The sequence below is a fragment of the Podarcis tiliguerta genome (genome assembly GCF_965153285.1).
Source record: "Podarcis tiliguerta genome assembly, chromosome: 13".
In the NCBI taxonomy this organism is placed as follows: Eukaryota; Metazoa; Chordata; class Lepidosauria; order Squamata; family Lacertidae; genus Podarcis; species Podarcis tiliguerta.
In genome coordinates this window covers 28,725,903-28,740,488 of record NC_139546.1, presented here as the reverse complement: position 1 = coordinate 28,740,488, position 14,586 = coordinate 28,725,903, and the positions used below count along the sequence as shown (strand labels likewise).

At 39.1% G+C, this 14,586-nt stretch overlaps 1 protein-coding gene across 1 annotated transcript; it reads left to right on the top strand.

Moving 5' to 3' along the window:
- Positions 1-617: 617 nt before the first annotated feature.
- Positions 618-1,538, top strand: LOC310662103 (olfactory receptor 11L1-like; the record flags this gene model as incomplete). Its single annotated transcript, XM_083408871.1, has 1 exon — positions 618-1,538. One exon carries the CDS (start codon positions 618-620, stop codon positions 1,536-1,538), a length of 921 nt encoding a protein of 306 aa, XP_083264997.1.
- Positions 1,539-14,586: the final 13,048 nt, after the last annotated feature.

Here is a 14,586-nt window from a genome sequence, read left to right as displayed (position 1 = left end):
CTTGCCATCCCACAATGGGTCCCTCTGATCCACTGTTCTCTTTGTTACATTCATTAGAAGATGCAGATTCTTCCATACACAGCAAATTTCCTCTGGGGATTTCATATTTTCCCCTTGTGGTTCCAAGGGACTGTTGATGTTGCTGAATACTGTTTTAAAATAGGCATCTTATCCATAGCAAGAGCTATGCAAAGGAATATGTTTAAAAATAGGGAGCGAGCTGTTCTCTACAACAAACAATTGCTTTCAAGTCAGTTGTAGTTTTATATCTGTCATTTCCAGATATATAGTTTTTTGGGGGTGTTATTGGACTGGATCTATGAATTTGAAAGCAACTGGCTTTCCACATGGAAGAAAAACATGACAGTAAGTAAAACCAGTGTGTTAAATAGAAATTTTTACTTTTTGGACTGACTTCTACAGTGGAAGTGTGTGCAACATAAGTAGTGATTAAAGTGATCCACAATATTATTTATTTGGTACAGATGCAAGCTGGTGAAACCCCAGAACTGAAAAATCAAACAGCCATCAAGGAATTCATTCTGTTGGGATTCAGTCATCTTCAAAACATGAAAACTATTCTGCTACTGGTTTTTTTCCTGATCTACATCATGACCATGGCTGGGAATGTCCTCATAGTTGTGCTGGTTGTGACTGATCGACACCTTCACACTCCCATGTATTTCTTCTTGGGAAACTTATCTTGCTTGGAGTCCCTGTACACTTCAGCTATATTGCCTAGAATGCTGGCTAGCTTCCTGACTGGAGACAGGACTATTTCAGTCAATGGTTGTTTTGTGCAACATTATATTTTTGCATACCTGGCAGCTGTGGAGTGTTATCTCCTTTCTGCTATGTCCTATGATCGCTATTTAGCCATATGCAAACCTCTCCATTATGCATCCCTAATGGATGGCAAGTTATGCCTCCAAATGGCAGCTGGATCTTGGGTGACTGGCTTTCTCGCTAGTACAACAACAATCATATTTATGTCAAGGTTAGTCTTCTGTGGTCCTAATGAGATTGACCATTTCTTTTGTGACACTTTCCCAGTCATGAAGTTGTCTTGCAGTAACACAGTTCTTTTAAGAATACTGATTTTAATTTTTGTATCTATATTTACCCTTCCTCCATTTACACTAACCTTAATGTCATACATCTATATCATTACTGCCATTCTGAAGATCCCATCCATTACTGGAAGGCAAAAAGCCTTCTCCACCTGTTCCTCACACCTCACTGTGATAACCATTTTCTATGGCACAATAGCAGCTGCATATGCCTTACCAGACTCTGCCACCATGGGAGATGTGAACAAAGCCTTCTCTGTCTTTTACACAATCATAACACCTCTGATCAACCCTCTCATATACAGCCTAAGAAACAAGGATGTAAGGGAGTCTCTTCAGAGGTCTGCAGTTGTAGCATGGGTCAGAACTAGGGTAATTGATCATAAAAGAGGATTCTGCAGAATGTGTAAGCAAAGAGATAGGAAAATAATAAGAAGGAAAACAGAAAGTTCTCATGAAAACCATTAAAAATAAGTGTTTACCTATTATAGCACAATAGGGAAATCAATCCTATGGGGTTGGGAAGGTAGAATCTGGGGCAGAAGAACCACCAAATCCAAAATCCTACTGACTTTGTGCCAGTAAGGGTGGAAGGTGGGGTTGACTATGCAATGGTAATTGTAGCAGATATACGTAGCTGGTCTCCTTTTGTTTGGTTTCAGGGGTTTGTCTGATTTGGGAAAGGTGGCATTTGGGTCCAAACACCTGAAATGAAATAATAGGAGAGTAAGTGCAGCATTTAGTGATGTATGGAAGTGAGAGCTGGACCATCAAGAAGGCTGATCGCCGAAGAATTGATGCTTTTCAATTATGGTGCTGGAGAAGACTCTTGAGAGTCCCATGGACTGCAAGAAGATCAAACGTATCCATTCTGAAGGAAATCAGCCCTGAGTGCTCACTGGAAGGACAGATCATGAAGCTGAGGCGCCAATACTTTGGCCACCTCATGAGAAGAGAAGACTCCCTGGAAAAGACCCTGATGTTGGGAAAGATGGAGGGCACAAGGAGAAGTGGACGACAGAGGACAAGATGGTTGGACAGTGTTCTGGAAGCTACAAACATGAGCCTGACCAAACTGCGGGAGGCAGAGGAGAAAGGAGTGCCTGGCGTGCTCTGGTCCATGGGGTCACGAAGAGTCGGACACGACTAAACGACTAAACAACAACAAGTGCAACATTGTAAAAGGGTTTCCTTTTTTAGGGAATGGGTGTGAAGCAACATACCTATTTTCTTCTCTCTCTCCACTTCCCTCTTCCTCCTTCCCTCTAGTATTTGTAGTCATATTTAATATATAGGAATGTAAACATGAAATACCAATATAAATTAATAATCTCATATATTCATATGGAGACAATAAAATATGGTTTAAATAACATTAAGAATACTTATTCAGTGACCTTGTCTGCTATTATATTTACAGCGTAAAGGGCTGCATAATATCTTGGAATGATAGATTCCAAAAACTATCAAACACATTCTATTTTTCAATAAATTTGTTTCCCCCCTCCCCTCGTGTTTTAAAGTCAACATATTTGCTAGTAATTTTGGGGTCCTGGCATCAGCTGCAGAGCTTTGTTGGTTGCACTTTTTCTTTCTCAGGGTTGCTCTGATAAGTCCTTCCCCCCAAAAGATTTTATGGATAAATTTGCTGCCCTGGAAAAAGCACTGAAATGGCCACCCCAATTTGTTACCTGCAAATGAAGGTGAATTCGATGGCAGGATTTATTCAGTGTTTGTACTCCAGAAACTATAATATCTATAGGTTAAGTTGCATTTTTAATAAGTTTATGAAAAATGGTACTGAACTTCAGAGTTGTACTGTGTGGGAGCCCTCATTAAGCAGTAATTATGGAAACTTTTTTTCTTTTAGTAAGATTTCAATTTATTCTCCACCCAAGCAAACCATGTGTGTTCTCCCATCCGCCACAAAAGCCTATGAGTGACTCTTGTGTGTATTTCAAGTATAAAGTCTAAGAGTTGTTGCAAGGAGAATCCCTGATCTGGACCTTGTGCAGAATAGAAATGCTACAAAATAAACTGCAAAAATAAACTAACACATTGTTCTTCAACAACTAGCAATGCGGCCCAGTCTTCTTTAAGTTCTTCATACAGTCCAAGGTCTAGCCTCTCACTGCTCCCAGAGAGAGATCCATACATGCAACTTGTTTGTTCATAACGCTGAGCTGACTGACTTCTTCTCCTGCTGTGAAAATAAAGTGATCTCCAATTCCAAGAGATGGGGCATCAATTAAATTAGACTGGAAAGAAACCTTCACCCGTCCATGCTTCATCACCTACCTAATGCAAACCTCTTCACAGCATTTCAAATACAATGAATACAAACATAAAATTTTATGAACAATAAACTTAAGTTTTTAACATGACACACTGCCCAATGGACTCTGGGTGCATCAGCATGCTATCTTGACCCTTATGAGTGGCGGGGCCTATGGAATTATTTCATTCTACTCTGCACCAAGCCAGGCCTTTTTGCTTTTTGAAGTACTGTATGTTTAAGGAAGTTTTTAAGGCTATCTGTCAAGTACAATTTAGTTGAGATTCCTGCATTGCAGGGGGTTGGACTAGATGAGCCCTGAGGGCCCTTCCAACTCTACAATTCTATAATTCTAAATGGCTGTTGTAACGTTAAGCACATAATGCTCAGAAAAAACATGCAGTGGAAATATAGCTAACATAGGACAGTTTTTTTAAAAAATGGTTAGCCTTGCCTTCTCCATCCTGCTAACCGCCAGTTGCTCTGGACAACAATTCTTTTCAGCCGACATGTCCCTTGGTCAGGGGTGATAGGAATTATAGTTCAAATCATCTGGAAGGTATCAGGTTGAGAAATGCTGGTTAGGCCATGTGGCTCTATTGGGCTCTGGCAATTCCTCTGACTTGAGGAACTACATCTATCCATGTGTATGAATCATAGGGATTAGCTGATTCAAGGAGCAATTTATGACTGGGCATTGGGATATATAGCCCCAGGCCTCTGCAGAGATGGGGGGCAGTCAGGTACCCTTGCCCTGCACCTTGGAGAGCTAAGCCATATGAAGGCCCCTGCCAGGGACCAGTTGCATGTTTGAGTATAGAACTTTATTCTAATTTCTTCTAATTATTCTAAACCGACCATGGGCTTAAGACAAGCCTGTTTGGTCTCAGTCAAAATTCCAACCTTGTTCACTGGCCTCTTGGTCAAGCAGTTTTATATTTCACACAGGGGCAGGGAATGGCATATCCAAATTAAGCCAGGTAAGGGATTTAATTTAAGGAAGGAGTGGGGAAAATTAAGGTCTGGGAGCCAAATATTGCCTTCCAGGCCTCTCTGTTTTGCATTTGGTACCCACCACACTCAACTCCTCTTTTGCCAGGCCACATTCCTCACACTCCTTGTGTATTTTTTGCAATACAGTGGTACCTCAGGTTACAGATGCTTCAGGTTACAGACTAACTCAGAAATAGTACCTCGGGTTAAGGACTTTGCTTCAGGATGAGAACAGAAATTGCGCGGCGGCAGTGCTGCAGCAGCAGGAGGCCCCATTAGCTAAAGTGGTACCTCAGGTTAAGAACAGACCTCCAGAATGAATTAAGTTCTTAACCCGAGGTACCACTGTATCCTTGGATATTCCCTGCCTTGCTGGAATGTGTCCTTGCACTCTAATGACACCTGCTTGTTCAGATGGATGGTGGAGATGGGTGTGAGAGTTTGTGTATCCACTAGGCTACTGTATAAACATAAAATCCATCTCTCCACCCTCTTTTTGCTTCTGACTCTATCTACCACTGCCATGTGCCCCCTCCCTGTTTGCCAGAATTGAAGATTGCCCACTCCTGAATTAAGATTCTCAGCAGACATCATTAAAGAAAATAAATTTATATATTGCTGATTGCTCCCTGTCCTGTAAATTCCCCTTGGGTGCAGAATGCACTAGTAATAAGGAGGGACATCTTGTAATAATCACTATACCAAGGAGAAGCTAATCTTAATGTATAAAAGGCAATTCACATTCAAAAGATTCTTTCAGAAGTGATAGGTTCCTTTCTGTATTTTCTCCAGTAATATAATAATAATGAATATGGTTCTGTTAGCATCTGCCTAGAAATATATATTTGGACCTTGTGATCCAGATTAAGTAGAGTTGTCTCCCTTTGTCTGTTTAGAGAGACATGAAGGTGGAAAGGAACCTGGCCACATTTAGGAGGTTTCAATTAACACGTTTCTTGATATTTTGACTTTCAGTGTCACCCACATTTTTTTCTTCAGACTAAGTACTGCCATATATTAAATGAAAGAACAACAGAAGAATCACAAAGGAGATATTAGATAGTATGGGTAAGACTATCCAACATGACAAAACAAATTCTATAGATGAAGAACTTCTAATGAAATTATGTGTTGGTTGCTGAAACGTTGGACAAAATTAACCTATGTGAATCAGTCATGACTACCCAATTAAAGGTATGTGGCCTTTTACTCTCTTTTGAAATATATAAAATGCATGCAATATAGTACTTAACAATGCTTAGAATTACAAGGGTGCAAGGCTGCTGGAGGTGTGAGTTAGATGGAGAAATGGAAATTTGGCAGGTTGGATTTCTAATGCAGATATTGTAGTTCCATTAGGTGGAAACAGGAAACCCACATTCCATTTGAGAAATGAAATTATCATTGTTGGAACAATAAACTCTTGCAAAAACTAGCCAGGTTAAAAGTTGATGCAGCTGAACAATTATCATATGGAGAACAAAAGAAATGTGCTCCTTTTGAAGTGTTAAGATCCAAGATAAAAAAAAACATTCAATTTTGCCATGAACTTGTTTCTTTTTTACAGGTGCAGTTATATGAAAATAAAGAACAGCTAAATCATACACATGTAACTGAATTTATTCTTCTGGGCTTTGGAGATCACCACCAGCTACTGCTGATTCTTCTTTTCCTTTTGTTCCTTTTTATCTACATTGTGACGATGGCTGGGAACATCCTCATCATTTTACTAGTTGCCACTGACCGACACCTTCACACCCCAATGTACTTCTTCCTTGGGAACCTCTCATGCTTGGAGACCTTCTGCAGCTCAAACATCTTGCCAAGAATGTTATCCAGTTTCCTTACGGGAAGGAAAGTGATTTCAGTCAATGCATGTTTTGTGCAACATTACTTCTTTGGTTTTTTTGGAGGTGTGGAATGCTACTTATTATCAGCAATGTCCTATGACCGGTACTTAGCTATATGTAAACCTCTCCATTATGTCACCATGATGAATGGCAAATTGTGTTTCCAACTCATAGTCAGCTCTTGGTTTAGTGGTTTTCTGTCAATTACTATGACAACGATTATCATGTCCAAGTTAGTTTTCTGCGGTGACAATAAAATCGACCATTTCTTTTGTGACACCTTCCCCATCATAGAACTATTTTGTGGTGACACTAGCACGTTAAAGTGGTATATATATGTTTTATGCTCTGTATTCACCTTTCCCCCATCTATATTGACCTTCACATCATATACTTTCATAATTATAGCCATAATGAAAATCCCTTCTGCAACCGGAAAACAAAAAGCATTTTCTACCTGTTCCTCTCATCTCTTGGTAGTTACAATTTTCTATGGCACACTGATGGCTGTCTATGTGATTCCGAACACTGACAGACTGAATGCCCTTCACAAAGTCTTCTCTATCTGTTATACCATCCTGACTCCCATGATCAATCCCATCATATATAGTTTAAGAAATAAAGAAGTAAAGGAAGCGGTGAGGAGACATATCTCATTCCTAGTAGTGCAAAATGAGAAGAAAAGACAGACTTAAGATTTGCTAAAGGTGTTGCTTTCTCAAAAGTGACTTCCAATTTGATAGCATCACTAAACATATATGCTTTCATTTTTATAGATAAATGTGCTCCTTTTTTGTGCGCATTAGAACAGCACACACACACACACACAACACACTGAATGTGGAATGCCAGAATCTGGACTAGTTCCATCCCAAATTTAGCAAATTTCTAGCCTCCTTCCACAGGCTGAATCTGGCTAGAGAACCACAGAAATACCTGGGTAGACCTTGCTCTATATTTTCAGTCAGGAGAGAGGTACAAGTTTATAAGAAACTACATTTTCTTTCCCAGGAATCATGCATCTCACACACACAACTAAACCTTGATGCTTTCACTTGGTTACTGTTAGATCAGAATTGTATGTGGGATTTTTCTAATCTTTTATTCATTACCTTTTATCCTCCTGTTTTACCTTTCATTTTTGTCTTTTCCTCTCCCTCTCTCCCCTTGACCCCAAATCCTCTCCTGTCCTGGGAACTCAAGGTCTCTAACTTTTGCAATATTCCTACAAGACGCAGAGCTTTTTATATATGTGAAGTACATTTGTAATTGCTATGTAATCATATTGTATCAATGTTGTTGATGATGACAATGATAACAATAGTACAGTAGTCACTCAATCATTTAATATTGATTAAGAACATGTATCTTGTTTTGATCACAATTTGTATTTGTATTTTTGCAACAAGTTCACCTTTGGTGGGAATTAAGACTAATTTTTTTGGTGGGGTGTGCATGTGTGGTTTACCTTTTGTAGTTGTGGTATATATTTATCTTGGATTTAATGTTTTGTTGAGTATTGTGTGATAATTTTGTGTATTAATTTAGACTATTGGTGGCATTGAACAGGGGAAAATTAGCAACTTAAAAAAAATACAGGGCTGAAATGTACATCTTGCAGACTGAGGTGTCTGAAAACAGATATGTTTTGCTTCCTTCCTGAAGAGATACAAAAATAGAGCAGACTTTTGTATCTCTTCGGGGAGATTCCACATCCACAGAGTAAATGTGGAAATGAATTATAATGATATCATAACTTCAGATGATGTTGGCACATGGAACAAGGACTGGAGAATGTAAACAACAGTTGGGTGTATCTGGGTAGAGGCAATCTGTCAGTTGTTTTAGTTTGGTTTGACCTGTATCAAGCTTAAAACAAAAGAATTTACCACAGTTCACCTAGTTCTTCGGGGTGAAATTAGATGTCTATCTACCTTTCAATTACTGAAGCACCTGGGTAAATTCCCTCATGCCCCATATTCAGCTGAGGATCATCAGAATTATAGCAATGAAGGGATGTATTAAGAAAAAATGTTGCAGTGAAAGTGGCTAGGAGTACTTAAGTGAAGCTATAAATAAGACCACCCTTTGGCCTGACCTGACATTTCTACCTCAGATACCTAACTCCTAAGTGAGATTGTATTGTTTTATAAGCAAGATGGTTTATATTGAGATTATCTAGTTCATGCGTGGAATATGTTTTTCTAGCCTTCTCAAATCACTTCTTGACAAAATTCTTTGCATGTTCCATCTGGACCTCTGAGTTGGTCTTGAAATTTTATTTTTGGTGAAGCAGGTGGCAGCACAGAGGTATAAGGCACCTCTGAAAAAATATCCACTCATTTTAACCCTCCACCCTTTTCAAAATTCCTTGAATATTTCGCAGGAACCACCAAATTCTTCTCAAACACCTTTCCCATTTGTGTCCAATTCAGAAGGCAGATAGAGAGATAGATTGGAATGTATCTTCATCTGGAGGTTTTCTTCTATTACTTAATTCCTCAGTCTAGGCATGCATCAAAAATCCTTGTTCTTCCTCTCTCTTATTCAGTCAATCCTTTTTTTAAAGGCCTTACTTTCTTATCATAGCCCTGGGATACATGTGAAGGAAACATGCCCTGGCAGACCTTGTTCTGAAATGTTCATGATGCTCTCTCTGGTATTCCTTTCACTGCTGTTTCCAAATGTGGTAGGGAAGGAAACCTACTTTAAGTGTATACTTGAACACCGCTACCCAGAGGGGTACCATAAAGATGGGGATTTCATTATTGGTGCACTTGTATCTCAGTTCCTTACATGGGAAAAGCTAGAGAGATTTGATATTCAGCCTCCTCTTGCTTATTCATTAGATCCATAGTAAGTCATTCTTCTTCCTTTAAATGTGTTAAAGCTGTTTCAAATACGTTGTGAAATGCTTCTTATAAAAAGTTCATTTATTTCAATAAAGATGAATCCCTGTAAGGTGTGTGTGTGTGTGTGTGTGTGTGTGTGTTTGGTGGGTATACAGACATGGTTCTTCATAATCTTCACACAGACTTGAATACATATACAAAAATATTTAAATAAGGGCTAAACTGGGAAGAATTATTTTTTTTTAATCTTCAGCAATTACATATATTTTCCCCAAACTACTCAATGATCACTCCAAACCAAGCTGGTATTTCTGTCCATTCCACACATTACGCAGAAGTAAACCTTGGTTTGCGTGTGAATGTTTACTCAACAGCTGCCAACAGTTGTGATTTCAATGGGGTGTGCTTATGATTCAGTTCTTTGCATTTTGTTATGATTACTGCATTTTTTATAAGTGGTTTCTTGCAATTACTCTCGAAATTAAATTTTGCAGTGTGTGTGCATGTGTGGTGGTAATGGAATACTGCATCTTCTGTGCATTTACGGAATTAATTCTCATTGCAGTCCCTTGACTCGCAATTATCAACATGTTCTTGCCTTGGTCTATGCAGTAGAGGAGATAAACAAGAACCCCAATCTGCTACCCAACATGACTCTGGGATTTCACACCCATGAAAACTATTTCAATGCAAGGAAAACATATGAATGTTCATTAAGCATCCTTTCAGGAAGAGGCAGAGCAGTTCCCAACTACACCTGCTGGAAACAGAACAACTTAATAGCTGTTATTGGAGGGCTAAAGTCCATGTCATCCATTCAGATGTCAACTATCTTAGGTTTATACAAGATACCACAGGTGTGTATATTGGGAGAGACTTTCATGATAGAACATTCAGACATCCAGATCTTCTTTTGGCGTATTATTTATCTCTAGCGATATTAGACAGTTTATATGTGAGTACGCTTTCACCACCAATAGGAAGGATGTTGGGATGTAAATTAATACGGAAATGTGTGATACTTTGTTTGTGACTCTCAGTGAAAAGGTTACTTGTCTTCTTTCCCCCTCATTTTAGATCAGCTATGGATCATCTGATGAAGTATTGAGAAGTAAAACCCTTTTCCCATTTTTCTACCGGACTGTCCCAAATGAAGGTCTTCAGACCTTAGGAATAACCAAATTAGTTTTGCACTTTGGTTGGACCTGGGTTGGCCTCATAGCATCTTATAATGATCAAGGTGAAACCTTTGTCCTGAACTTGAAGAAGGAATTTGTCCAAAAGGGCGTATGCATTGAATTTACAGAAATGCTTCCAAAAATGCTTGATAATACTATGCATGTAAAAAATAAAATAATTAAGTCATCCTCCAGTATCATTGTGGTATATGGAGATACAGATTTCCTCATCTGGGTAAAGATAACTATTGAAAGTTCTGCAGTTTCAGGGAAGGTTTTAATCATCACATCCCAATGGGACTTCCTATCTAGTGTCTCTTATCTGCATATGGGATTTTCTTCCTTCAGTGGCACCTTGTCATTTGCTCTCCATAAACATGAAATTGTGGGATTTCGCCATTTTCTTCAGAACATGACCCTCAGCAAATACCCAGATGATGTCTTTCTGCCACATTTTTGGGGGGCTGCATTCAGCTGTTTCATTCCATCCCTAGATTCAGGCAGCATGTTTTGGCAACTGTGTACTGGAAATGAAAGGATTAAGTATTTGCCTAAGTACAAATTTGATTTGCAAACATTGGACTTGAGCTACAATATATACAAAGCTGTTTATGCTATCGCAAAATCTTTACATGAAATGTATTCATCCAGATACATCACAACAAAGCTGGAGAACAGATCAAGACCAAAGATGCATAAAATTAAACCATGGAAGGTAGTAAGAATATTTACTTTCTACTTATTTAAGGTTATGAGCAATTGCTGCTAGCTTCTGTTTCCACTAAAGAAAAGTATGTCTCAGGATGGATCTATGTTAACAAAGGAATATTATTATTCAAGGTTTCCATTTCCTGAGAAATTGAAAGATGAATGACAGCAATGATGGTCTCCAGCTTAAAGAAGGGACAACCAAATTTTCAGTTTTCCAAAAACCCGCCTGTTCCCACCAATGAAACAATTCAGTTGCAGTTATTGTTGCCACTTTCCACTACTTGCTTTAGTGTGTTCTTGTTAGTCAGATTACTATTGTTCTTCAAACTGTTTTTCCAGTGGCGGCAATCGTGGCTCTGCGTGGCCATGGGAAAACCAGGGGTTCTCACCTGCATGACCACCAGCAGCAATAACAGCTTTTACCAGTAGCAGGGACTTCTGGGACATCTCTCCAAACTTAAGATTGGCCAATAGTGATTGTGGTTTGGGAGATGAACCTTAGGGAGCTAGTCTCCACTCAGATCCATCTCTGTTGCATAAATTCTTGCTGTGCTTTGAGTGGCCAGCACAGTCAACACATTCACTCTGTATCTTTTGGCCCTGCCCAAAGGCTAGTAGAGAGTGCTCCAGCACAGCCTTGCTGTGGAATTAATCAGTTGCTGTATTAAGGGCCAGGGAGGAATTTGCCTGCAGACAAATTGAGCCTGTCTGGAGTTTTTGCCTACCTCATAGCAACAGTCACAACTTTTGGCAGAAAAGGCATTGGGTTGTGTCAGTGAAGCTCAGATGCTGACAGGAGAAGAAGAACCAGGCATAGAAAGAGAACAGTTAACAGCAGAAGACAGAGAGGAGGGGGAGAGCAGCTGTAATCTGAGCTCTGAACAAAGGGGAGACAAAAGACAGGGCCAAAGTGACAGGCGGCTGTGTGAGAGCTCCAATAGTGAGTTAGATGTTGGAATGCAGGAAGCATTCTCTCCCAAATCTCCTAGGATCTCAAAAGTGGCTGAGATGTGCGAAAGATACTGGAAAAGAAGGTGGGGGCTTTCGTGCTGGGGAAGGGGGAGGAGCTCAGTCTGGGCAACTCCATCTTCTGGGGAGGATGGTGAGTGGAGGAGCTCCATCCTATTTTGTTGTTTTAGCAATAAATCTGAAATAATTAACAGCCAGAGTCGTCTCGCATTTGTGGGAGAGGCCAAGCCATAACAGGTTGGATCCTTAGTCAAAACTGCAACAAAATGTTAAGGGTACTCTGGTAAAGGGGTCCATGAGAAAAGTTTTGATGATTAGCCCCCAGATGGGGGCTAATGGGACATAAAACATCCCAAATCATGGCCTGCAATATTACTCTGTCCATGTGTTTCAATTAACTGGAGAGATCATGCTCATGGTCCCACAAGTGGGGGTGGCTCCTTGAGTGATAACAAAAGACAGGGCCTTTCCAGCAGTGGCCCTCGGTCTCTGGAATTCCATCCTTGAGGAAATATGGCTAGCCTATCATTGGTGGCATTTAGAAGCCAGTTAAAGTTTTATCCATTTGCTTGGGCCTTTAAGACCCAGTAGTTGAAAATGCTTGAAAACTTTTTCCAAGTTTGTGTTTTTGGAGTCTTAATGGTGTTATGAATGCTTTGTGATGATGTTTTTAATTACATTGTTCCCAACTTGGAGGACTTGCAGTATACACATAAAAGCAAATCATGCATAAAAATAAAACTATTACCCTTACTTCCCATTACAAAAACACACACCAAAAGAACCACATTGTCTTCAAAAATGACTTTAAAAATAACAATAGCTTGCATCCAGACTAAATTAGTTAGTCCCACCGAAATCAATAAGAATTAACATTAGTCATGATTAAAATCTCACATTGAAATCAATAAGAAATCAATAAGAATTAACATTAGTCATGATTAAAATCTCACATTGATTTCATATTGACTCAAGTTTGGGTGTAATCCAATATTTGTCTTCCACATTTGAAATTAACCAAACAATTACTTTGGCTTGCCAGGCAACTTGGTTCAACAGCTGTGGATCCATTACCGTGAAAGCCCTGCTCTGAGCACAAGAAGAGTCCACGTCTAAAAATGAAAGTGCCCAGAGTCAGGCTTCTGCAGCAAAGTTCATAACTTTAACTCCAAGCATGTATACATAGGATGTCTGTACAGGTCTAATGTTTTTATTATTTGGGATATGAATGCAAAAAATGCTATTGCAGTATATTAAAAAATGTTGCTTGCATTTGAGCAAAAAATATTGACCATTGTGCATTTCCTTCTTTTAATTGATCATGCTATGCAGCTGCATCCTTTTCTGAAGGAAGTCAGATATCATATTACTTCAACAGATGATGTCTTTTTTGATGAGAGTGGGGAATCAACATCTGGATATGACATTCTCAATTGGTTTACCCTACCAAACGATACATTAATTAACAGGAAAGTTGGTAGAGTCTACATGCGCCATCCATCAATTGAACCATTTTTCTTTATAAATTCAACAAGAATTGTTTGGCAAAAGAATTTCAAGAAAGTAAGAATTGCTATGGGGTTGTTGTTGTGGTTTGTTTTGTTTTGTTTTTTATTTTAATCGCTGATAATTAATATAATATACTACTATGCACTAGCAATTTCTCCCCCTACCACACTAAGTAGTAATTTCATATATCTTTACATCTTTTAAATTGAATGCAATTGTAGATGAGGATCAGAAAATCTGTCTATTTCTGCTCCATCATACTTTTGCATTTCTTTAAAATATATTCGCTCAAAATATGTATTTAAATATGGGAAAAGTATACACCTGCCCCATACTTTCTGTCTTGACTGACGTGAATCAGCAGGGCTTGGAGTCAGGAACATGGAGTCAGGAAGATGGGAGAAGGAGACACTGCATCTCCTTTTCTCCCTCACAACCGCATGTTTAATTAGGTTTTCAAGCCTATTTAAGCATTAGGGCTCCCCCTGTTTCACTTGGGGGCTTGGTTCCAGGATAAATCAGGGCTGATAGGAAGCCCTGGATCAGCCCCAAAATCAGAATGGGAGTCCTGTGTGCAGCTTCAATAAATACACATTGCATTTGACCCATGGAAATGTCCACAAATATACAGATTCCCAGTAAAGTACAAAAGAATAAAAAAAAACATTTGAAGCCTTCATTTGAGCCATTTATTTTGTTTTCCCAGATATATAAAGTTTCCTTATATTCACAAAAAACATATGGTCTTTCAGTAATCTCTTTCACATGCTGACATGAACCATTGTTTTCCCCCATCATTTTTGTGAATCTCTATTCTATTTTTCCCTATATAAATAAAACATATTTTTATTAAAGATTTCTTGGTTTACAGAAGTATGTGCAATGTCTCTTTTTTCAAGTTACATTTTCTACAGATCAGTTTCATTTGTTGAGACATTAGTGTTACCTTAGGAAGAAAAGGGGGAAAGAGGTGGAGAGAGGAATGGTGAGTGGGGGTGGGGTTGGGTGGCAATGTTTCTATTACATATGCGTGAGGTTTTGTGTCAGCATTGCTTGTGTGGGTTCTCTTTACTATTCCCTTGTGTTCCTTTGGTTGTGAACTTCGTTTTCATGTTGTTTTAGGTTCCCCAATCTATCTGCACCAAGAGCTGCCTTGAAGGTCAGCATAAGATAGCCATT